Source organism: Bos grunniens, chromosome 2 (genome assembly GCF_055505025.1).
Source record: "Bos grunniens cultivar Pamir isolate PY7600 chromosome 2, Bosgru_T2T1.0, whole genome shotgun sequence".
Classification (NCBI taxonomy): Eukaryota; Metazoa; Chordata; class Mammalia; order Artiodactyla; family Bovidae; genus Bos; species Bos grunniens.
Window position 1 is genome coordinate 111528010 of NC_141166.1, and position 27086 is coordinate 111555095.

General features: G+C 37.5%; 1 protein-coding gene across 8 annotated transcripts in view; it reads right to left on the reverse strand.

Moving 5' to 3' along the window:
- TLK1 (tousled like kinase 1) overlaps nt 1-27086 on the reverse strand; it is a 180922-nt gene that overhangs the window by 72990 nt on the left and 80846 nt on the right. For 6 of the 8 annotated variants that reach the window (XR_015147590.1, XR_015147591.1, XM_086357586.1 and 3 more), the window contains exon 3: nt 13632-13703. Coding sequence is in view for 2 of the 8 variants with exons in the window: in XM_086357558.1 (XP_086213684.1) it covers nt 13632-13703 (72 nt within the window). In the remaining 6 variants the exon portion in view is untranslated. Of the gene's footprint in view, nt 1-12525; nt 12595-13631; nt 13704-27086 lie in introns of all 8 variants that reach the window. The other 2 variants (XM_086357594.1, XM_086357576.1) reach the window with 1 other exon arrangement.

Here is a 27086-nt window from a genome sequence, read left to right on the forward strand (position 1 = left end):
ATTCACATGGCATAACTATTTCTTGGCATTTTCTCTTCTGGCTTTCTGTTTGACTTAAGGCTTTATTTACTAAATACTATAAATCATAAAATTAGAATCAAGTTGGACCTTCTCCTCTGTTCATATGATCTGAAAAGTAGTTTTAAAATCATACAATCTGGATAAAACAGCCACAGGGAGCAAATACTATGGGAGGAAAAGCAAATCTTCAAGATACTGTAGTCTGAGAATGTTGACATTTTGAGAATGCCTGTTACAAATACTATTATTATAATACAAAATACTATTATAAATACTAAATTCAGAAAGTTAACTACCTGACTTTTTAAAAGTGGTATTTCATTGTTATTATTTTCTGTCTAGCAGTACTACTGCACTATAACCAGAAAAAAAAAAAATCCTTTTCTTTTAGTCTATTTTTTAAAAGAAATTGTTCTATAATTTATCTATTAGCACCAATTCTCAATGTTGACTATATTTCATAATCACAAAGCTGTTATTTAAAGCTCATGCTGGCATCCCCATCCCAAATTTAAACATCTATTAAAGGATATCAAAGAAATCTGTATGTTTTTAAAAGCTCCACAAGTGATGCTAATACATCATCAGGATTAGCAATAGTCAATCTAATATACAGTAATACAGCATGTATTTCCTGCACATTCCACTTTAGAGAATCTCTAAAATTAGTTGTTATTCTTTATATACTCTTCCATTAAAAATTACAGACCAAAATTGTGACATACAGCAGAAACTTCATTAGGATATGAGAAGTCCAAGGGGTTGTTATGGTTACTCAGTTATTTTAGAAAATGAGAATTATTCTTAAAGAAAATTAGTAAAATACTATGTTCTCCTGACATAAAAACACATCCAATACTTTAAAAATTGTACTATAGTACAAGCATAGCTCATTTTATTGAGCTCTGCTTTACTGCACACTTCATTTTTTACAAATTGAAGGTTTCTGGCAATCTTGATCTAGCAAGTCTTTTGATCCCATTTTCCCAACAGCATTTGCTTACTTTCTCTCTGTGGATCACATTTTAGTAATTCTTACAATATTTAAAACTTCTTCATTATTATATTTGTTATGGTGATCTGTGATCCATGATCTTTGATGTTACTACTGTAATTGTGTTGGGGTGGCACAAACTGTGACCATATGACAGTGCTCTTAATTGATAAAATGTTGTGTGTCTTCTGATTGCTCCACTGACCAGCCATTCTCTCCCTCTCCTCGCACTTCTCTATTCTCTGCTACTGCTGCTAAGTCACTTCAGTCATGTCCGACTCTGTGCGACCCCATAGACGGCAGCCCACCAGGCTCCCCTGTCCCTGGGATTCTCCAGGCAAGAACACTGGAGTGGGTTGCCATTTCCTTCTCCAATGCATGAAAGTGAAACGTGAAAGGGAAGTCGCTCAGTCATGTCCAACTCTTAGCGACCCCATGGACTGCAGCCTACCAGGCTCCTCCATCCATGGGATTTTCCAGGCAAGAGTACTGGAGTGGGGTGCCACTGCCTTCTCTATTCTCTAAGACACCACAATACTGAGATTAGGCCAACTAGTAACCCTACAATGGCCTCTGAGAGTCCAAATGAAAGGAAGAGTTCTACATCTCTGACTTTCACCAAAAGCTAGAAAGGATATAGCCTAGTGAGGAAGGTATGCTGAAAGCTAAGGGACAAGCTGAAAGCTAGGCCTCCTGAGCCAGTTAGTCAGGTTGTAAATGCAAAGAAAAAGTTCTTGAAGGAAATTAAAAGTACTACTACATTAAACACACAACTGTAAGAAAGCAAAACACCCTTACTGGGGATATGGAGAACATTTGAGTGGTCTGGACAGAAGATAAAACCAGTTACAACATCCCCTTAAGCCAAAGACTAATCCAGAGCAACTCTATGAAGGCTGAGAGAGATGAGTAAGAGTAGAAGTGTGAAGACGTAGAGGTTGGTCCATGAGGTTTATGGAAAAAAGCTGTTTCCTTAACAATGAAAGTACAAGGTGAAACAGCAAGTACTGATGTAGAGGCTGCAATGAGTCATCCAACAGACCAGCTGAGATAATTACTGAAAGTGGCAACAGTAAACAACAGGTCAATGTAAACAAATCAATCTTCTATTGGAAGAAGATGCCACCTAGGACTTTCGTAGCTCGAGAGAAGTCAGTGCCTGGGTTCAAAGCTTCAAAAGACAGGCTGACTCACTTGTTAGGGGCTTTTACAATTGGTGACTTGAAGTTACAGCCAATGCTCATTTACCATTCCGAAAATCCTAGGACCCTTAAGAATTATTACTAAATCTACTCTGCCTGTATTCTGTCTGAATATTCATTGGAAGGATGATGTTGAAGCTAAAGCTCCAATTCTTTGGCCACCTGATATGAAAAATCAACTCAGTGGAAAAGATCCTGATGCTGGAAAAAACTCAGGTCAGCAGAAGAGGGTGACAGAGGATTAGATGGTTGGATGGCATCACCAACTCAATGGATATGAGTTTGAGCAAACCTGTGAAGGACAGGGAAGCCTGGCGTGCTTCAATCCGTGGGGTCGCAGAGTCAGCTATGACTTATCGACTGAACAACTAATACTACGACTCTGCCTGTGCTCTATAAACGGACAACAAAACCTGGATGATCACACATCTGTTTACAACATGGTTTACTAAATATTTTAAGCCCCCTGTTGAGTCCCAGTGCTCAGAAACGAAGCGATTCCTTTCAAAATATTACTGCTCACTGACAATGTACCTGATCATCCAAGAGCTCTGATGGAGATGTTCAAGATTAATGTTGTTTTCATTCTTGCCAACAAAACATCCATTCTACAGCCCACAGGTCAAGGAGTAATTTCAACTTACAAGTTTTATTATCTAAGAAATACATTTTGTAAGGCTATAAGCCACCTGTGGCCTTCCCAGATGGCACCAGTGATAACCTGCCTGCCGATGCAGGAGACGAAAAAGATGTGGGTTCGATCCGTGGGTTGTGAAGATCCCCTGGAAAAGGAAATGGCATTCCACTCCAGTATTCCTGCCTGGAAAATTCCATGGGCAGAGGAGCCTGGCGAGCTACAGCCCATGGAGTTACAAAGAGTCAGACACAACTGAGCGCCTGAGCACATAAAATACAGCTGCCATAAAATTCCTTCGATGTAATTCCTTTGATAGATCTAGGCAAAGTAAACTGAAAACTTTCTGGAAAGGATTCACTATTCTAGAGCTATTAAGAACATCTGGGATTCATGGGAAAAGGTCAAAATATTAACAGGAATGTGGAAGAGATAGATTTCAACCCTCATGGATGACTTTGAGGGGGTTAAAGCTTCAGTGGAGGAAGTAACCACAGATGTGATGGACAGCAAGATAACTAAAAGTAGAAATGGAGCCTAAAGATGTGACTGAACTGCTGCAATCTCATGATAAAATTTCATGCTCAGTGATAAAGAATCCACCTGCCAATGCAAGAGATGCACATGTGGGTTTGATCCCTGAGTTGGGAAGATCTCCTTGAGTAGGAAATGGCAACCCCCTCCAGTATTCTTGCCTGGAAAATCCCATGGACAAAGGAGTCTGGTAGGTTACAGTTCATGGAGTTCTAAAGAGTTGGACAGAACTGAGTTGCATTACTACTACAGAGAAATCAATGGCAAAAAGAAGAGTCAATTAATGTGCAAACATCATTGTTGTTTTAGAAATGGCCAGAGCCTCCTTCCAGCAACCATCACCCTGACTCATCAGTATTGAAGCAAGACACTCCACCAGCAAAAAGATTACGACTTGCTGAAGGCTTAAAAGATGGTGAGCATTTTTTAAGTGGTATTTAAAAATTAAAGCATGTACACTGCTTTTTCAGATATAAGGCTACTGCACACTTAACAGATTATGGTATAAATATAACTTTTATACACACTGTGAAACCAAAAACTTCATGTGACTCGCTTTATTTTGGTATTTGCTTTACTGTGGTGGTATGGAACTAAACTGGCAGTATCTTTGAGGTATGCCTGTATAAGATACTAAAACCAAATTTCTCAGTATTGTCAACTGGTGCTGAATGTACTTAAGTGTGAAAACATATTTGTCAGAAAAAAAACATTTGTGAAGTTCTGTCAGTCCAGGCATATCCTGGATTGGCAAATTTGATGAATATGATAAATCATCTTAAAACTAAATATTTCCAAAAAAGAATACCACTCTTTTTCAAAAGACTAACTACGGTGATTAACTTATAAGTAATATACCACTTTAGTTATACAGAGAGAGCACAGAACAATAGTTGAAAGCTTCACTTTCAAATAAGACGCTGGAGAATTTTAACTATTAACTTACTATATGTAGCAAATTAACCTCTCTGGGCTTCTGTTTTCACAGAAGAGAGGTGAAACTTAAACAGAAATGTCATCTAGCTCCACATGTAACATGCTAAAACTTTATTTTCCCTCCTTCATTAATGGGGTGGTTCCCAACCAGAGGACATTTGCCTCTACCCCAAAGGATACGTGGCAACATCCAGAGACATTTTCGGTTGCCACGACTCGGGGTGGGGGCCGGGGGATGGGCTACAGATATCTAATGTATCATGTAGAGATGCTGCTAAGTATCCTATGTTACACATGACAACTCTCTCCCCACCCCAAGAATTATCTGGCCCCCAAAGTCAATAATGTTTAGAAACCTTGGTTTGATGAATACATTAGAATTATATGTTGACACAAAAACTGCTTGTGTATTATGTGACAACTAAAGGCTGTTATCAAATTTATTTATTCAACAAATACTTACTATGCCTCTATGATACTTAAGTGCTATACCAGAGTCCACTTTAAAGTATGTCTTCATTGTTAAAGTGACCTGGAATTTTTCTCTTCAAATATTGTTTTCATTTATCAGCTTAGAATTTTCTTGCTCTAAAAATCACCCACCCCCACTAAAAATGTACTTTTTTAAAAAAGGGAAACACTAAAAAAAAGGGGTGGGGGGACCTTTAACAGCTGTTTGTTTTCTAAATAAACTGCTAACTGCTATGTCACTTCAGTCATGTCCGACTCTGTGCGACCCCATAGACGGCAGCCCACCAGGCTCCCCCGTCCCTGGGATTCTCCAGGCAAGAACACTGGAGTGGGTTGCCATTTCCTTCTCCAATGCATGAAAGTGAAAAGTGAAAGTGAAGTCGCTCAGTTGTGTCCAACTCTCAGTGACTCCATGGACTGCAGCCTCCCAGGCTCCTTTGTCCATGGGATTTTCCAGGCAAGAGTACTAGAGTGGGGTGCTATTGCCTTCTCCAACTAAATAACTGGCCTACAGAATCAAGATTTATTGATTTATAAGAAATCAAAAATAATCTAGACAGAGTATATCAGAGTTTCTAAGAAGGGAGCCTAAGTGTGTTTATTTTGGAAAGGTGATTCTGACACACACAGTCCTCCACCTTTATGGAAACAGGAACACAGAGCCAGTCAGTATTGGGCCAACATTTGACTTCCAGTGTTTTTCCTTCCAAGACACTAAGGACATATAGTCAACCAGGATAGACCACATCCTTTGCTGTGAACTCTGTCATATAACATATTTTAGCACTGGATACTCCATAACTCTAACTGAATATACTTCCTGTAAGAACATGTCCTTTAGGGACTTCCACCACCCTTCACTGGAGTGGCGTGGGTTCAATCCATGGTCAGGGAACTAACTCCCACATGCCATGGGATGAGGTCAAAGAAGAAAAAACCATGTTCTTTCATGTTTAGTGGTAGACTATTTGAATACAGTTTTTTCTTTTTAAATAAAAGGAAATTCCAAGTAATTCCAAGTATTTCACAGAAACTATAATTTCTAAGTTTGACTATTAGTCTTAATAGAGAGAGAAAAAAACACATTTATTCCCCTACTGAGAAAATGTCTTTATTGGTGATACAAAATCCTACTAATCTCACCAAGTACTATAGTAAGAAGTCCGTGAGAAAATACTGCCAGTGGAAGATAAGTAAAGAAGACAGAGGAACTAAATCAAACAGAACACCACAAAGGTCATTAATCAGGCTAAAACATTTCAGAAAATAATGCAGGTTACAGGACACAAAGAATATTTCTTAAAGTTGATGAGGACAGTAAAACTAGATATCTAACAATCTTTAGAAACTGAGTAGGTTTAAACAGAATAAAGTAAAAAACAAAGTAATTCATTTAGGGAGAAACAGGTATAAAAATCTAACTTTTATTGACATTTAACTATACACCACTAAATTAATTTTTCAAGTTTTCTTTCTTACTGGGTCCTCAAACTAGGACATTAAAGAAAAGGTCTGTCCAGGTTATAACGTGTGTGTGTGTGTGTGTGTGTGTGTGTGTGTGTAGGGAGAGAGAGAAGTAAAACTTAAATGAATTTTAAAGAAAAGGTCTGTCCAGGTTATAACGTGTGTGTGTGTGTGTGTGTGTGTGTAGGGAGAGAGAGAAGTAAAACTTAAATGAATTTTAAAGAAAAGGTCTGTCCAGGTTATAACGTGTGTGTGTGTGTGTGTATGTGTGTATAGGGAGAGAGAGAAGTAAAACTTAAATGAATTTTAAAGAAAAGGTCTGTCCAGGTTATAACGTGTGTGTGTGTGTGTGTGTGTGTGTGTGTGTGTGTGTGTGTGTGTGTGTGTAGGGAGAGAGAGAAGTAAAACTTAAATGAATTTTAAAGAAAAGGTCTGTCCAGGTTATAATGTGTGTTTGTGTAGGTATGTATGTATATAGGAAGAGAGAGAAGTAAAACTTATATGAATTTTAAAAATCAATCTAAAACCTGAAACTCAAGGCCAGTGTTACCTCTGCTGCCAAGTCGCTTCAGTCATGTCCGACTCTGTGCGACCCCATGGACTGCAGCCTACCAGGCTTCTCCGTCCATGGAATTATCCAGGCAAGAACACTGGAGTGGGTTGCCATTTCCTTCTCCAAGTATTACCTCTACTTTCAAATAAAATCATAACTTCCAATCAATCTAAGGTCACTAAGTGTTCATGGAGGAAACATTTCAGCTAAAGAATATGTAGAGGACAAAAGGAAATATAAAAACGTAGAGATGGGGATGTACATTAAAACAAAGGTAAAAACAGAAAATGCTCTCCTAATCCAGGCAATTCACAAATACCAGGGAATCAATTTATATATTTAATCAATCATACCATTTAATCAATTCATATATGTCTATGCATAATTTAATACGAAAAAGGAGATTTTTAAATTAGAAAACTATTAAAGAACTATATAAATAATATGACTTGTTCTAAACATGAAAATAATGCACCCCTAAAGCCAAGTGGCACCCCACTCCAGTACTCTTGCCTGGAAAATCCCATGGGCGGAGGAGCCTGGGAAGCTGCAGTCCACGGGGTCGCTAAGAGTCGGACATGACTGAGTGACTTCACTTTCACTTTTCACTTTCATGCATTGGAGAAGGAAATGGCACCCCACTCCAGTGTTCTTGCCTGGAGAATCCCAGGGATGGGGGAGCCTGGTGGGCTGCTGTCTATGAGGTCGCACAGAGTCGGACATGACTGAAGCGAATTAGCAGCAGCAGCAGCAGCAAAGCCAAGTAAGGTTGTTTTAGTTCCGACTCCCTAGTGTTCTTGATTTCTACTTCCTCCAAAATATGAAAGTAAGAACACACACAATGTGGCCCTTTAAAAATTATTTTTAGAAAAGAATAAAACTAAGCATTAATGCTTCGAAGTGTCTTCAACACCGTAACTTCATTTCAAATAAGGAGGGGGAAAATTTGGATTTAAATATTATGACTATTTCTAGAAATTAAATTCAAATGAGAAAGTTAATTAGATCTTCTTTCATAAAATGGCTTTCATTAATCAACATTAGTTCCTCTTCGCTTTCTGTCACTAGAGTGGTATCATCTACATATTGGAGGTTGTTGACACTTCTCTGAAGACAATCAAGGCAATGTAACTATACCATATTCCTCTCTCATTACAATCATTACAATTCTGAAAGTGCACCAAAGTTTAAATGTTTAGATGCAACAACTGTTCCAGCTTCTGTGTATCTGTAACTTAAAAATCCTTAATCCTAAATAAATCAAATATCCCCCCAAATGCACTTGGATCAAAAAATAAACAATAATTCAATGCCAGTGGATACATGGTAAAAGAACTGATAATTACCCAGAAGGAAGGGGAGAAAAAAGTTTAGTTCTAGAGAAGGATAGTATGTATTTTAAACTGTTCAACTATGATTCAGGTTATAAAGAAGTTGTATAAAAGGAGACAAAAGGATCCTGCAAGGAGAATGGCAAATGGGTGGAAAACACTGATAAAAGGAAACATGGGCTCCTTATCTAATCCTCATAAAATAATCTGTACTTTCTGCCAGAAATAATAATTATCTGCCAGGAGGTAAGGCACACAGACCATGTCTCTAATTCCTTCAGGTATCCTAAGACACTTAAATAAGGTGAGTGACTCCTCTCCCCTGTAAGCTCCTTCCTTGTCTCTCCCATAAATTTTTTTTTATTATTCTCCTCACACCCACAATCCACTCAAGATTCTCTCCTTCAGTTGATATTCTCTATTTTCATTCTGAAGAAAGAGAAAGGTTATCAGGTATGGAAGTTCACTGATCAGAGGAAAGATTGTTCCTAGTCAGTCCTATCCACAACTAACCCTGTCCACCGAGTCTGTAACTTCATACCACCTCTGGGCAAAGTTTACTTTAGTTCCTCCTCTCTCTTCAGCACTTTGCTTGTCCCTGTCCCATCAAAGGTCTGCTATGATCCTCTCCCTAGCACATAATAAGTCAAGTCTGTTAAGACTCTGGATACCACCTCCCTTTCTTCACAGTCAAGGTTCTTCCAAGAGCAGTCAATATTTGCTCACTGTCCAATTGTTCCTTAATCAACTACTATCTGGCATCTTGCTCTCATTAGGCTACTAACACTAAGCCTAAGTGACAAATTCTTAGTCACTTTTTAGTTGTTATCTTAGTTGACTTTCATGACATTTAATCCTCCTTGTTATTCTCCTTCTCCGCTGGCTCCTCTTGTATCCACCCCTTTACCTTCTCCTACTCTTTCTCCAGCACACCCATCTTGCCTGCTCACATTTCCTAGCATTACATACACTATGAGTTCATCTTTAAAAGCGGTTTTTAAACTTCTGGGTCTCAAAACCTGTCTACAAACTTAAAAATTGTTGAGGACCCCAAAGAGTCTTTGTTTATGTGGGATATAACTATCGTTTTAACATTTTAGTAGTTAAAACTAAAAACACCAGAACACACAAGTACACAATCAATAAATCATCAGTAATGATGTCATCACAAATCCTACAGCCTTTGGAAATTTTCACTGTAAACTCATGATGAAATGAAAATTTACAAGCCAAATATGTTTTAGCGATACTATAAAAAAGGCAAATAATGTCTTTGCACTATTGTGTGCCAAAACCCACTAAGTCTTCATCTTCAATCTAACCTCCTTCTGGAGCTCCAGATAGCTTCCTCTGCTTTGGCCATTTCACAGGTATTCAAACTCAGCACTGTCCAGAATCTAATGTGTTACCTTTTATGCTAACCCATTCATCTTCCTTCTGTGTTGTCTATCTCACTCAAAGACATTATCATTCATCTGAGGCTGCTGCTGCTGATGCTAAATCACTTCAGTCGTGTCTGACTCTGTGCGACCCCAGAGATGGCAGCCCACCAGGCTCCCCAGTCCCTGGGATTCTCCAGGCAAGAACACTGGAGTGGGTTGCCATTTCCTTCTAAAATGCATGAAAGTGAAAAGAGAAAGTGAAGTCGCTCAGTCGTGTCCAACCCTCAGCAACCCCATGGACTGCAGCCCACCAGGCTCCTTTGTCCATGGGATTTTCCAGGCTAACTACCTATAAATAATCTGAGGTTCCTCCCTCTCCTTCTCTACCCGCATTCAGTCATCAAAACCTACTTTTAAAATCTAGTGGAATCTGAGAGCTTGTTAGAAATGCAAACACCCACTCCAGATCTGTAAGAACCCTTGGTAATTCACTTGCACATTAAAGTCTGAGCAGCATGGGCCTGGGTGGTTATAGTATCAATAGTTGAGAGAATCCGAAGAAGGCAGAGTCCAAAACACAAACTTGAGAGCACTGTAATTAGAACTCCCACTTGAAATTTTCTCTCTGGTTAAGCCTGGAGTTTTGTAAAGGCAACAGCATTCCTTAACTAAATGATCTTCCCAACTTGGGTTTCATTGTCCTCTCATTTCATCCTATTCACTGCCCCCTTAAGGAGCCTTCTTCATCTCTACTTGTCTTGTTTCCCTTCTTGTCATCTTCTAGAAATGAAATATAAGGGCACTCAAACTCTGACTTTGCCTATCTTTCAGCATTTTTGCATTATCTTCTCTACATAAGAAGTCGGAAAACCAGGTCAATCACCTAGGCAGCTTGTTTTTGTTTTTTCCCCCAAGCTCCTCAGATGAGCTAAAGGACAGTTAGGACTGATAATCACGGCCCTACATCTTGAACAAAACCATGCTGTCGTTGTTCATTCGCCCAGTCATGTCCGACTCTGCGAGCCCATGGACTGCAGCCTGCCACGTGCCATACTTCCACGCAAAAGCAAACCCTAGTACCGCTGCCTGCTTTCTTCTCATTCTTTGTCCTTGTCCTCTGAGATGAGCCCACAGGCTTTCCTCAGGACTCAACTATCATCTCTTCTTTGAGGGAAGACCTCTCTTTCCTCTTTCCCTACCTCTCCCCTGCAGGCAGATGGAATTAGAGGTTTCTTGCTCTTTCCTCCCATAGTACCTCGTGCTTGCATCTGTTGTAGCACAGCCCACACTGGTTATGGAACTGTTTGTCCTACTAGACACTGATCTCATGTGAAAGCAAGAACTGTGTCCTACTCATTTTTATATTCTCTGTGCTTAGACATAGAGGTTAGAAGATAACAGATATGTAATAAATGCTTACTGAAACTACATTTTTAGAGTCTGCTGAACAGCCCCAGAGTGATGTAAAATAAAGCAAAACAAGACTGATGCAATTTCTTTCATCCAAGACTGGACAATTTCATTAAAAGACAACCCTTTTTGTTTTACAATTTTACATTTAGAAATAAAAGGCAAGCTCATGCATGAAGTGATTCACATATAAACTACAATGAAAATTTCAGCTGAAGTAATCAACCTAACAGTGAATATCAGATGTTTTTCACTTTTAATAGTAAAAGGATAGATGAAAACAAGAGGTTCTTAGTGTCTGAAAAACAGTACTGGGAAGAGGTTAGAAACCAGGGGGATATTATTAGTAGGCTAAAATCTTCATAAATACTAAAAGGAAGTAAAATGCCCAATCAATGAACCAAAAATGCAAGATATGCATAATATTTATATTATAATGTGGAAATAAATAGCAGGAAGAAAAGCTAAGAGAATGGAGATCAGGGTGAGGTAGGGGTGGATGGTAGAGAATGCTATTAAAAAAATTAATAAACCTTCTACTGCTGTCTATAAAAACAAAAACTATTACCTTAAAAAATAAAAAATGTTATGGTTCAGGGGATGGATTACCAAAAGAATAAAATGACATCAGCAGACAATGGAATACTACATAAACTTTACTATTACGTGTACTGGGGAAAAAAGAAGTACTTCTATCCTGTAGCTCTTTGCTCTCAACAACTTTACTTCATGACCTATGAGAATCTGTTCTGTGATGTATATGAAGTATCACCCCAAGGGAAATCATTAATTGAGCCATCTCATAGTGAAACAAAGTCTTCCAGACAAATCACTTCTTAAAAGACAAACCCCTGCCCCCAAATTTCCTTCTTCAAATTTTAAGGAAAACATATAATCTGTAGTCATTTCCAAAATATTATGCCACTTAACCATTATTTTGTAAAAATTCCAGATGCTGAACACAAAGCAGCAAGAGCCAAAAGATTTTGAAAATTTTCTACTGTGACCCCAAATGTCAAAAGAAAGCCAAGTACATCCAACGGTTAACCAAATTGTATTTCAGTGCAAATACCATTAAGGTCTTAAAAACTTTTTTTAACATAAAAATATAGCCAAAAGTGAGCCTTAGAATTCTTTGGTTATTTTCTTTCAAACTGATTCTTTTGGAAGAATTCAAATATTGCATCTACAACTTATTTGGGAATATGGGTACCTAAAAGGAAGACATAAATATATAACCATTACAGGTGATCTAACTTTTCCTGTTTTTCTATTAAAAAAAAAAAGAAAAATCTATCAAAAACACCAGGTTTAGTGAACATAAAAGAGAAATATCTAAAATTATTTTATTATCCTTCATAACATAAAACCCTATGAAAGAGGAGGCATGTGAAATTACTACATAGACCCAAACCTGTGGAAATATCAAGAAATGTTCCAAAATCCAAGAAACATTCTTGATATGGTTTTTGAAAAAATGTACTTTGACAAGATCTAAACCTACAATTCTTCAGGACTCAGTGTGTATTAATTTGGAAAAAAAAAAAAGCTAAACTCTGATAATCTGGTGCTACAGGGGCTACTAACGCTTACCTCAAGGGAACCTACTGCAGATAAAGTCCCGTCACTTGCACAGTCCTTTCAGCTGCCTGCCAGTTGTCTCTGTGGAAGGGAAAGCCTGATGAGTGAGAGCCCTATGCCACACTCCTTTGGAGTGTCAGGGTGCCTGCACAGAACTCCACAAAACTGTCTACCTAGAGATTCCTAGATGCTTTCAATACAACAGGGCTTAAAAAGATGCCGCTGCTAATATTCTCCTTCCACTGAACACCACACTAAATGGCTAAGACTGTGCTAATGACCTACTGGTATTATTATCATGTGATAAATCTACACTAAACCAAGCAGAAAAAAGACTAAAATGGGTCAAACAGAAATAAGTTAACACTGACAGGGGAAATATACATACACACACACACACAAATGTTGAAAAGTAAGTGACAGAACTCTGTAGTCTGAGAAGAAGTATTACAGACTTTTATTTGCAAAAAGTGAAGTTGTAGCATCAACAAATGAATGCTAATACTCAAAGAACCTCCTGTCTAAATATTTTTTAAAATGCCATCAAGAACATCATGCTCAACGTGAACTATACCATGGATCCAAATACCTACTTATAAAATTCCATGTATCTTCTTAGTGGGAAGAGTAAGTGGGTGGGAAAGGAAGGAATTTTTCAGATATTTTTAACCATGTAAAGTGAAAACCAATAGCATGAAATCCCACAAGAAATTTCAAAAAGAAAACAAAAAACGTGTATCTGTATCTCAAAAAGTAAACAAACCTTTACTCAGGACCAAACTAAGAGGGAAGTATAACAAGAAATAGTAGAAAACGGTGAAAAACAACATATTACAAAAATCACGTTCATCTCTTAGAATCATGAATGGCTAGCAACTGAAGAACATCTATACCATTAATATAAAAGTTCATCTACATAACCAAAGAAATTACATTTTCTTTCTAATGTCAAATAGTCTTCAGTCTAATGTTATGCTTCTAAAACAGAATAAAATGCTCCTATAAAAAACAAAGATTAACATTTAGCACAAGTATTAAAGGAGGAAAAAAATTAATTTTAAAAAAGGTGATTCCAACTTTTCCTTCAATAGCAACATATTTAAAATGAAGTTACTCACCTCTGATTCTTTGTCACTCAAAGATCCCAAGCTTCCAAAACTGTGATTAGAGCTTTCATTATTTGTTGAGGCCTGTGAAAGATTTTTTAAAGGTAAAAATTAGGAGTAATTTTAAATGGAACATATTACAAAGTAAATAATCTATCTTTAGAATTAAAAACCTAATTCCTTTAAATAAGGAAGACAAATGAAGTAAAAATAAGAAACATTAAAAAAAAATAAACACCAACGTCATAACAATATAGCTTAGAATGTTTTATTAAATCAATAAAGTTCTATCGTGTTTCAGGAACTGACTTCTTAGCTGATTTTTTAGATTATCAGATTCAGGAGCAAAAGAAGTGAGATGTTATTAGGATAAAAAGAGCCTTAAAATTACTTCCCAATAAAAACTAATCGAATGCTTCCTTTAACTAAAAGTATTATTTGTGTTCCTTAATTCCCACCACAATCTTAGCAAATTCTATCATATCTCATCCTCACCCCTTTGCCTCTTCATATAAACAAATTGGTCAATCTTCAGTTTCTCTTTGTTTGGGATTAGTCTTTCAAAAGAATCTTTTATTAATTTGACCGTGTTAACTGCTTCACTGAAGAGTTTCTAAATTTCTTTTACAATATTTTGGACTGTGACAGTAATGAGCTATCTCTGTCAAATAACATTTTCTATGTTACTATATGTTTCTATGATGCTTATTATTTTGTGGACTTTTTGGAAATATTAATACATTAGATCGATGTCTTGCAGGAATGTTTAGACCAGACTAGAGCATATATGCCAAAGAGGACATATGAATGAACTTCCTGGACAGGTCGGCCAGCTGATAGCTCTATGTTTCCCTTCAATCTGTAAGAGTAACTATTAATCCTACCACTACGAGGTTGCAAATTAGCCTATAATTACGCTAGACTGACAAATTTCCAATTGATGACTGATAGGACATATTACATATATGTCCAGGGCTATGCTGTAAAGGCTATTTTTAACACAAAACAGTACTTGAACTAAGATTCAAGCACTATTTAGAGGAATTTATAATCTAATTAAGACAGGATTATCAAATTAGAAACAGGCAACACCATAAACAGAAATTAAAGAGTGATAAATTAGAAAGATTCAGGGCAATGGAACCAGTGACAATGTTTCTGAGCATCCCTAAACCCCCAAACCTATGTTTACAACAAAACCAGGTGACAAGGAATCTCCATAAATCTCCCTAAAATAGTACGTGGGAACAAATCACCAACAGAACCTGCACTGTATGAGAAGAAGCAGAAGGAAACAGAGTGTCTGACACATCTGAGAAGAGAGACTCCCCAAATAGCTATAACTGGAAGGATTTCTGCATCTACTTGAAGTCTAAAGCTGGAGCAGTTAGCCTCTATGGTAAACTGATCTCTCACTAACAGTGTCCCAATGAGCATAAACTACTGAGCATGCAATCGGAATTGAGCACATTAAGCATAATGAATATAAAGAAATAAGAACAGTGGGGAAGAGAGCAAAGCCTTAGAAATCTTAGAAAGCAAATGCCACACTTCTGAAGAGTTCCCAAAAACAACAGCAGAGGGAGCTCTGTAAGAAATGCCACCCTAAACCAAAGCAAGAAAATGATGTAGATCAATCACATGAAATTATAAGGGGGAAAAAAGCAAAAGACACAGAATTACATCCTGATAATAAAAGCATACCAGGAAAATACACCCACTAAATAGATGAATTTATAATCAACCATTTCAAAATGAGCTAGAAAAATGACTCAAGACATGAAATAATAACACAAATCAGATGTCAAAAAACTAAGAAGGTAATGGAATTCAGGAAAGTATCAGAAATTGAAAAAAAAAAAAAAAAATTTTTTTTTTTTTTTTTTTTTCAAAAATAAAGATTAAACCTGAATGAACCCAAGAGAAAATACATACAACAGATAATGCTTTAAAAGAACAAGAAGGTAAAAAGGAGGAACAGTTTTGGAATCAAATGAACTGAAGAGATTAAAAGGGTGAGAGAAAGCAATCACTTAATAAAGTAATAAGGATCCAACATTCCAGTAACAGAAGTCTTTAAAAAACATCACTACAAGAGAACAAATTAGTAAAGACTGTAATTTGAAAAAACTTTTTTGAAAACAGAAACCAAAATCTGAAACTACTGACTGAAGGAGCGCCACGTACACTTAAGAATTCAGCCAGAAGGCCAATATCTGATTTTCCAAAGGCAACACTTTACTTTTGTCGGAAGAAAACCGAGCAACATATTTCAGCTATTCAAGGAAAAAACTATGAATAAAGTATCTTATGTTTGGTAAAATTGATTTCTCATCACATGGAAGACACAGATAAACTTATCAAAATGCCAAAAATTGGGAAACACTGCTCCCATGATGGCAAGCAGTAACATTCTTGCTGACACAGATTAGATAAGAAGTACATGGAATAGAGTATAAAATTTAATGGCTAAATGGATACAAAATGTTTTGAAAACTATGGTATGGAAATTCATGGAAAGCACAAGCAAATTTTTACACTATTTTCAATAATCTCTGTGGTCATTGTGATAGTACACACATTGTTGAGACTGCTGTGTGTGAGATACAGAAAGGAGGAAATAAATACATAAATTAATTATTTTAAAAACATGAGATTTTTACCTTTCAAAAAAAATACACACCCCACAGACCCTGCCATGAGTAATAACCCAAGATCTCTTATCAGAACAACATTCACACAGATAACAATAAATTCCAGAAAAAAAGTATATAAAACAACTACCTAAAGGCACTTGAGCAATCAAAAACAGGCAGAATCTGGTTAGAAGACAATATTTGGAAGGAAAAAACAGAATTGGATGGGTTTCCTATTTCTACAGCTTTTGCCTGAGAGAAGGCCCCTAGATTGAGCTGCACAGAGCAGCTGAAATTTGAATCAAAAGATACAGTCTTACTGGCTTGAAAATTGGGAGTTTGAAGCTGCCACAGTAATGGAAAGTGAGAAGATACATACTGGAAAATAAAGAACCACAAAGACAGAGAGAACCACAAAGAACTGTACCCATATTTCTGGCTGGTCACTGACCTATGCAAGAGTGGAACAGATTCTAAGCATCCGGTAAGATCTGCCATCCTCTTCAGGGAGGCACAGTTTAGATTTCAGTTCAGCCAAATTAACTGCTTGCAAATACAAATAATAACCAAAATACTAACACTCTCCATAAAAACACACTAAATCCCAGAGTTACTACAATGTATCATTACAGTATGCAGGATATAATACAAAATTTCTTAGCATATGAAGAAACAAGAAAATGAGACCCATACTCAAGAGAAAAGACAATCAATAGAGAACAACCACAAGGCAACCCAGATATTAAAATTAGCAAAGATCTTAAAGCAGCCACCTGTAAATACGCTCAAGGCAAGAAGGGAAAATAAACTTGTAACTAAATGAACAAGTTGGAAATTTCAGCAGAGAAATAAAAATGTCAAAAAGAGCCAAATGGAAATACCAAACTGAAAAATTCACTTTCTAAAATAAAAATTCACAGTATGGGTTTAACAGATAATGGATAAAGTATTGAAGACAGATCAAAAATTAGTCCAACTAAGAAACAGAGAAAAATACTGAAAAGCAGTTATCTGCTAGACACTATTAAGTAGTCTAACACATGAATTTGGAGTCACAGAAGGAGAGAAAAGGACAAAAAAAATTTTTTTTAAGAAATAGGCAGAAAATTCTAAACATTGGTGAGACATAAATTTACACACTGATGATCCCAAGCAAGATAAGTACAAAGAAAATCATATATAGCTATATCACAGTCAAACTGCTGAAAACCAAAGTAAAAAAATCTTACCACAATGAGGTATTACCTCATACCTATTAGGGTGGCCATCATCAAAAAGACAAGAAATAACAAGTGCTGGTGAGGATGGGGAGACGAGAACTCTCCTACACTGCTGGTTGGAATGTAAACTGGTGCAGCCACTAGGGAAAACACTGTGGGGTATCCTCAAAAAAGCACAGAACTACCACGCGCATGTGTGCACACTCAGTCATGTCCGACTCTTTGTGACCCCAGAGTAGCCTACCAGGCTTCTCTGTCCATGAGATTCTCCAGGGAGAAATATTCAAGTGGGTTGCCATTTCCTCCTCTAGGGGATCTTCCTGACCCAGAGATAGAACCCACATCTCCTGTATTAGCATGCAGATTTTTTTTTACCACTGATCCACCTGGAAAGCCTCCATATCCTTGCCAAGAACTACCATATGTTTCAGGAATTCCATTTCTGCATGTTTATCTGAAGAAAATAAAAACAGTAACTCAAAATTATATCTGCACCTCAATGTTCACTGTAGCATTGTTTACAACAGACAAGACATGGAAGCAACCTAAGTGTCTATCAATTGATGAGTGGGTAAGGAAAATGTGGTGTGTGTATGTATATATATGTATATAAGAACACTATTCAGCCATTAAGAAAAAGGGAAATCTTTCCATTTGTGGCAACATAGAACCTGAAGACACTATGCTAAGGGAAATATGTCAGATAAAGACAAATACCCTCTGATCTCACTTTTATGTGGAATCTTAAAAAAACAATAAAAATTTAAAAGCCCAAGCTCAAAGATATAGAGAAGAGATTGGTGGTTTCCAGAGACAAGTGGGGGATGGGGGAGAAATGGATAAATGGGGTCAAAAAGTACAAACTTCCAGTTATAAAATAAATAAGTCTTGGGGATATAATGTACAGCATGGCAACAATAGTTAATAATATTATATTTGCATATTTGAAAGTTGCTGAGAAAGTACATCTTAAAAATCCTCATCACAAGGAAAACAATTGTAACCATGTATGGTGATGTTAACTAGACTGTGGTGATCACTTTGCAACATACACAAATATGGAATCATTATATTGTATACATGTGAGCTAATCTGAATGTAATCTTAAACATCACTTATACTTCAAAAAAAAAACCTTACAATTAAAAATAAATAAAATCTTGAAAGCAGCCAGGGAAAGAACACATATTACATTCATGAGAACAAAAAAGGATATGACTGACAGCTAGCTTGTCACAATTGGTACTGGAGGTCAGACTTCATCTCTGGAAATGGAAGCCAGGGGAACTCTGTACTGAGACACGTAAGGCGCAGATGAGGAAAGAGAGGCCTTGGGTGCACAGCTACACACTACATGAAGACACTCGGCACCTTTCTGTGCTAAACTAGAAAGGCGGCAGCCAAACTTAAACTCTTCAGGCTGAAGATTACAGAATTTCTCTCTAGGAAAACAAACCATGGTTTAAGAGACAAGACTTACAGACACCAAGAATCAAAAATCTCTCAGAAGAAGGACCCAGTTAACTCATCCTACTGAAGTAAATCCTGCCTACTCAAACAACACTTCCAGTAAGTGTTCCAGTGCCTAATGTACAGATATGAAGAAGGCCCCATATCACCAGATATCGGAAGAATATAAACAAAAAAAATTTTTTTAAGCCCACAGGCAAAAGACAACCCAGGAAGCAGAAAAAAAAACTTCATACAAAAATAAAACTATCACTCATCTCACACGCTAGTAAAGTAATGCTCAAAATTCTCCAAGCCAGGCTTCAGCAATACGTGAACCATAAACTTCCAGATGTTCAAGCTGATTTTAGAAAAGGCAGAGGGACCAGAGATCAAATTGCCAACATCCGCTAGATCATTGAAAAAGCAAGAGGGTTCCAGAAAAACATCTATTTCTGCTTTATTGACTATGCCAAAGCCTTTGACTATGTGGATCACAATAAACTGTGGAAAATTTTGAGAGAGATGGGAATACCAGACCACCTGACCTGCCTCTTGAGAAACCTATATGCAGGTCAGGAAGCAACAGTTACAACTGGACATGGAACAACAGATTGGTTCCAAATAGGAAAAGGAGTACATCAAGGCTGTATATTGTCACCCTGCTTATTTAACTTACATGCAGAGTACATCATGAGAAACGCTGGACTGGAAGAAGCACAAGCTGGAATCAAGATTGCCAGGAGAAATATCAATAACCTCAGATACGCAGATGACACCACCCTTATGGCAGAAAGTGAAGAAGAACTAAAGAGCCTCTTGATGAAAGTGAAAGAGGAGAGTGAAAAAGTTGGCTTAAAGCTCAACATTCAGAAAACTAAGATCATGGCATCTGGTCCCATCAGTTCATGGGAAATAGATTGGGAAACAGTGGAAACAGTGGCTGACTTTATTTTTTGGGACTCCAAAATCACTGCAGATGGTGACTGCAGCCATGAAATTAAAAGACGCTTACTCCTTGGAAGGAATGTTATAACCAACCCAGATAGCATATTCAAAAGCAGAGACATTATTTTGCCAACAAAGGTCCGTCTAGTCAAGGCTATGGTTTTTCCTGTGGTCATGTATGGATGTGACAGTTGGACTGTGAAGAAAGCTGAGGGCCGAAGAATTGATGCTTTTGAACTGTGGTGCTAGAGAAGACTCTTGAGAGTCCCTTGGACTGCACGGAGATCCAACCAGTCCATCCTAAAAGAGATCAGTCCTGGGTGTTCATTGGAAGGACTGATACTGAGGCTGAAACTCCAATACTTTGGCCACCTCATGCAAAGAGTGACTCATTGGAAAAGACTCTGATGCTGGGAGGGATTAGGGGCAGGAGAAGGGGACGACAGAGGATGAGATGGCTGGATGGCATCACCGACTTGATGGACATGAGTTTGGGTGAACTCCGGGAGTTGGTGATGGACAGGGAAGCCTGGCATGCTGCAATTTATGGGGTCGAAGAGTCGGACACGACTGAGCGACTGAGCTGAACTGAATACCCTAGTAACAGCAAACTACGAAAATGAAACATTTTAAGAACAATCCTAAAGGACTTTCCCTGGCTGTCCAGCAGTTAATACGCCACACTTCCACTGCATGGGAAGCCAGTTTCATCCCTGGTTGGAGTCTAAGATCCTGCATGCTGCACAGTGTGGTCAAAATCAAATAAATAAATAAATAACTTTTAAGTTAAAAAAAAGGAGAGAATGAACACCCACCCACCCCCACTCCTCCCTTCCCCCTAAAAAAACCCAAAATACCACTCCTGGAAATTAAAAATATGATAGCAGAAACACACAGAAAATAAACTGGATGAATTCAAAGATAAAGCTGAAGAAACCTTCCCAGGAAGAGAAAAAAATAAAAGAAAAAAAGAAAACTAGAGAATCTGTCCAAGAGGTACTGTTCCAAAAAAAGAGTTCCAGAAAAAAGAAAGAAAACTAATGAGGTAAAATTATCAAAGAAATAATTGAAGAAACTTTTAAAGAACAAGTAAACATTAGTTTCTGGATTGGAAGGACACACTTCTGAATCACACTGGTTCAAGGAAAATCTATACCAACACACATTATAATAAATTTAAATACCAAGGATGTGAAGCTTCTAGAGAAGAATAAACAGGAAAATCTACATTGATCAGGAATAAGAGCAGCACTGGAGTGCTCAGGAGTAACACTGGAAGCTAGAAGGCAATGGAATAATGCCTTCAAAACTCTGTTAAAATGATTTCCAACCTAGAATCCTACACCCAAACTAACAGCTAAGTGAGAAGATGACAATACCCAAGGTCTCACATATCTGACTACCAATTTACCTTTTCTTAGGAAATGACTAGAAAATCTGCACCAACAAACAAAAGAATAAACCAAGAATGATGAAAATAGGGCATTTAAGAAACAAGCTCAAACATGGGACAGACACAGAATGAAGCCCCATGATGAAAAATAAGAGTGATTCCAGGATGACAGGCACCCAGAAGACACAGAGAGTAACTAGTTTAGATTTCAGAGGCTGTAAGTAAGTAGGTAATAAGTTGCTCAGTCGTGCCCAACTCTTTGCGACCCCACGGACTGCAGCCCACCAGGTTCCTGTGTCCATGAGATTTTCCAGGCAAGGATACTGGAGTGGGTTGCCATTTCCTTCTCCAAGGGATATTCCTGACCCAATGATCGAACCTGGGTCTCCTGCATCATGGGCAGATTCTTTACCTACTGAGCTATGGGTCAAAGGCTATGCCAACAGAAAAATAAGATGAAAACAGGTAAATAAACATATTTGAAAAAAAGACTGATAATATCTGCTAGAGATTATATGGATGCTTACATGAATACTAATAAACTAGAGAAATAAGTCAACTCTAGGAAAAACAAAAAGTTGTACAAAAGTATTAACAGAAACATAATTATGGAATCTCAAAGCTGTGAATAAAATTTAGTCATAATATAAACAATGAAATAATGATCTAACCAAAAACTAAAATATATCTAAATTAGGATAGGGTTGTAGAAGCTTGAGGGTTGGATAATGTTAAGTGTTACACTGCATCTTTTATAAAAGGAAGTCAATAAATACCAAAAAAACTGAAAAAAACCCACAAAGAGCTGTAATAATCTTATTGAGAAATATAAACATAAAAAGGTAAAACATATGTGGTATAATAAAAAACTACAGGTGAGAAGTACTGCCTCTATGAAGAATGAATGTAGGGTTAAAAGAATGGGGCATGCTTCATCTAATTTTCCTTACGGCTTTTAAAGCTCTGACCCTTGTGTGTCTTTTTCCTTCTTGAGCTGTAGGAATTCTTTACATATTCTGGGTATGAATCCTCTATGATTTTCCCTTCCACTCATATACTGGTATCATTTGAACATAGCTGCATTTATCAAATGATTTCCTTTATGACTACAGCCTTTTGTGACCCATTTATGAATCTGTCATTATTCTTATTAAAGCTTTACTGTTTTTATTTTTCATATTCAGATCTACAAATCACTTGGAATTGATTTTTCTATGATGGCAAGGAGTGATGATCTGAGTCATTTTCTTTCCCATGTGGATATTCAATTGATCCAGCATTACCTATTCTAAAAGCCCACACTTTCCCCACTGCACTGCAGTATCACCTTTGTCATGTATTAAGTTAGTATATATGAATGGCTCTGCTACTGGACCCTATTCTCTTCCACTCGTCTGTTTTCTCTCCTATGTCACTATCACAATGCTGTAATTACATTCCTTGGTATATACCTAAGAGAACTGAAAACATATGTCTACACGAAAACTTGTATCAGAATATTCACAGCAGCATTATTCCTGTAAAAAAAAATAAAAACAACCTAAATGTCCACCAACTGCGAATGAATATACAAAATGTGAAACACATCAATATAATGAAACATCCAGTAATAAAAAGAAATGAGTACTAACACATACTACAATATTCATGAACCTTGAAAATACTCAACTAGGTGAAAAAACCTGCCACAGACATTAAACGCAATGTTCTGTATGACTGATTCCATTTATGTGAAACATTCAGAAGGGGCAAATCCATAGAGATAGAAAGTAGACTAGTGGTTTCCAGGGGACAAAGAGCAGGGGAAGAAAGCAGGAAAATGAAGAATTGCTGTAAATTTTTATAGGGTTTCCTTTGAGGGTGATAAAAATATTCTGGAATTAGTGGTGATGGCTGAACAACCTTGTGATATACTAGATACCACTGAAAAATACACTTTCATAGAGTCAATTTTACAGTCTATGAATTATATTGCAATACAAAAAGTTTCAAGTTGTTAAGGAAAAGAGTGTGGGGGTGAGAGCTTAACAGAATCTATAAATGATTATGTAATCATTTATACATTCAGATATACAGTAAGCACACATGTAAGCACAAACTCACAGACTTTTGAAGTCTTCAAAGCAGAAAAAAATTTTTGCAAATATTCACAAGATGGTTTTTAAAACATACAAGTAACACAAGCACACAGAAAAAATTTCATTATAGAAACGTAAATTTTTCCCTCCCTGATCAGTCCTACTATACTGACAGGAAAAATATACCCATTTGAATGTAGAGTTCCAAAGAACAGCAAGGAAAGATTAGAAAGCTTTCCTAAGTGATCAGTGCAAAGAAATAGAAGTAAACAATAAAATGGGAAAGACTAGAGATCTCTTCAGGAAAATTAGAGATACCAAGGGAAATTTTCATGCAAAGATGGGCTCAATAAAGGACAGAAATGGTATGGGCCTAATGGAAACAAAAGATATTAAGAAAAGGTGGCAAGAATATACAGAACTATACAAAAAAGATCTTCATGACCCAGAAAATCACAATGGTGTGATTACTCACCTAGTGTCAGACATCCTGGAATGCGAAGTTAAATGGGCCTTAGGAAGCATCACTACGAACAAAGCTAGTGGAGGTGATGGAATTCCAGTTGAGCTATTTCAAATCCTATAAGATGATGCTATTAAGTGCTGCGTTCAATATGCCAGAAAATTTGAAAAACTCAGCAGTGGTCACAGGACTGGAAAAGGTCAGTTTTCATTCCAATCCCAAAGAAAGGCAATGCCAAAGAATGTTCAGACTACCATACAATTGCACTCATCTCACATGCTAGTAAAGTAATGCTCAAAATTCTCCAAGCCAGGCTTCAACAGTACATAAACCATGAACTTCCAGATGCTCAAGCTGGATTTAGAAAAGGCAGAGGAACCAGAGATCAAATTGCCAGTATCCACTGGATCATCAAAAAAGCAAGGGAGTTCCAGAAAAACATCTATTTCTGCTTTATTGACTATGCCAAAGCCTTTGACTGTGTCGATCACAATAAACTGTGGAAAATTCTGAAAGAGATGGGAATACCAGACCAACTGACCTGCCTCCTGAGAAATCTGTATGCAGGTCAAGAAACAACAGTTAGAACTGGACATGGAACAATGGACTGGTTCCAAATGGGGAAAGGAGTACATCAATGCTGTATATTGTCACCCTGCTTATTTACCTTCTATGCAGAGTACATCATGAGAAACACTGGGCTGGATGAAGCAGAAGCCAGTATCAAGATTGCCGGGAGAAATATCAATAACCTCAGATATGCAGATGACACCACCCTTACGGCGGAAAGCGAAGAAGAACTGAAGAGCCTCTCAATGAAAAGTGAAGAGGAGAGTAAAAAAGTTGGCTTAAAACTCAACATTCAGAAAACTAAGATCATGGCAGCCGGTCCCATCACCACCCTTATGGCAGAAAGTGAAGAAGAACTGAAGAGCCTCTCAATGAAAAGTGAAGAGGAGAGTAAAAAAGTTGGCTTAAAACTCAACATTCAGAAAACTAAGATCATGGCAGCCGGTCCCATTACCACCCTTATGGCAGAAAGCGAAGAAGAACTGAAGAGCCTCTCAATGAAAAGTGAAGAGGAGAGTAAAAAAGTTGGCTTAAAACTCAACATTCAGAAAACTAAGATCATGGCAGCCGGTCCCATCACTTTATGGCAAATAGATGGGGAAACGGTGGAAACAGCAACAGACTTTATTTTTGGGGGCTCCAAAATGACTGCAGATGGTGACTGCAACCATGAAATTAAAAGATGCTTACTCCTTGGAAGAAAAACTATGACCAACCTAGATAGCATATTAAAAAGCAGAGATATTACTTTGCCAACAAAGGTCCATATAGTCAAGGCTATGGTTTTTCCAGTAGTCAGGTATGGATATGAGAGCACTGAAGAACTGATGCTTCTGAACTGTGGTACTGAAGACCCTTGAGAGTCTCTTGGACTGCAAGGAGATCCAACAAGTCCATTCTAAAGGAAATCAGTCCTGAATATTCATTGGAAGGACTGATGCTGAAGCTGAAACTCCAGTACTCTGGCCATCTGATGTGAAGAGCTGACCCATTTGAAAAGACCCTGATGCTGGGAAAGATTGAGAGCAGGAGGAGAAGGGGATGACAGAGGATGAGATGGTTGGATGGCATCACTGACTTGATGGACATGAGTTTGAGTAAACTCTGGGAGTTGGTGATGGACAGGAAGGCCTGGCGTGCTGCAGTCCACGGGATAGCAAAGAGTCAGACACGACTGAGCGACTAAACTGAACTGAAGAAACCAGTAAGTACTTCTTATCGTGCTGCAGTCCACGGGATAGCAAAGAGTCAGACACGACTGAGCGACTAAACTGAACTGAAGAAACCAGTAAGTACTTCTTAAAAACGAAGTGGAGGAAGGAAGAATGGTATAGGAATATCACACACAGAGCATCATAGAATGCCTATATAAAGAGGTGACATTTGAGCAGAAACCTGAAGTTAGGTAAGTGTATTTGAGACAACTGGCAAATAAACCAGTTTGAGTGCAGTATCGGGACACTCAAATAGGGTAGTCTAGAGCTAGATCAGAAGATCTACTATGACCATTTCATTTTAACTGTGATGGTAAGTCTTCGGAAGGGTCTGAAGTTGAGGAGATACTAATCTCAAATTTGTATTTGATTTTACTGTCTTTTACTTTATGATTATCTGAAATATTTTCTTTCCGGTTAATTCCAGTCTTTGTCATTTTGGGGGTATGTTTCCTGTCAACTGCCTAAAGATAGATTCTCATTTTTTTATCATAATATACACTTGGCTTTACTTCTACTATATTGTATAAAAGCAGGTAAAAATGTTTCCTCTTTCTTCCTCATATTTATTAGACTAAGTTTCTTTTTGTTCTTCCTCCTATACCCCATCATAGTAAAAGTTCTATGTATAGTATCTCTGCTCTTCTGCTTACTACTTTCTTACTTTCAGCAAACATATAACCCTAAAAATCAAATCTTAATGAACTATTCTATATTCCTAGATGATTTTCTTATCTTTCTCCCTCATTCCTCTTCTCTCAGAGCATGATCATTATCAGAAATTTGATTCTTCAAATGGGTTTATTTCCACATTACAAACTCCTGGTGTTGCTATTATTAAAATCTGACTCGTATTAACAATGCATTTCACAGGCACGTTATCACTATCAATTCAAATAAAAAACACTGTAAGAGTCATTGCTCACCACTATCTGACATCCTGTAAGGTTCTGTTGTTTGTTATTGTCTATTTGCTAAGCCGTGTCCGACTCTTTTGATACCCCATGGACTGTAGCCTGCCAGGCTCCTCTGTCCATGCAAAATCCCAGGTAAGAATACTGGAGTGGGTTGCCATTTTCTCCTCCAGGGGATCTTCCTAACCCAGGCATCGAATCCACATCTCCTGCAATGGCAGGCGGGTTCTTCACCACTGAGCCACCAGAGAAGCCCTCTCTAATCTTTACCTGTACTATTAAATTTAAGTAAGTATTTTTATAATACAAGCTTATCCCCCAAAGAACAACAAAACCAACATTAGTACAGTATCATCATCCAACATACACTCCACACTCAAATTTTCCCTGTTGTCTCAAAAATGTCCTTTAAAATTGTTTTTCTCCCAATCCAGGAAGAAATCAGGATCTAGAGTCACACACTGCATTTGGCTAATAAGTCTTTTTTGTCTCATCCGACTTAGAATGGTCCCTCTACTTCTGTTTGCTCTTCATGGCACCAGCCACCAGGATGCCCCAGGGGTATTTCCTCATGATTAAATT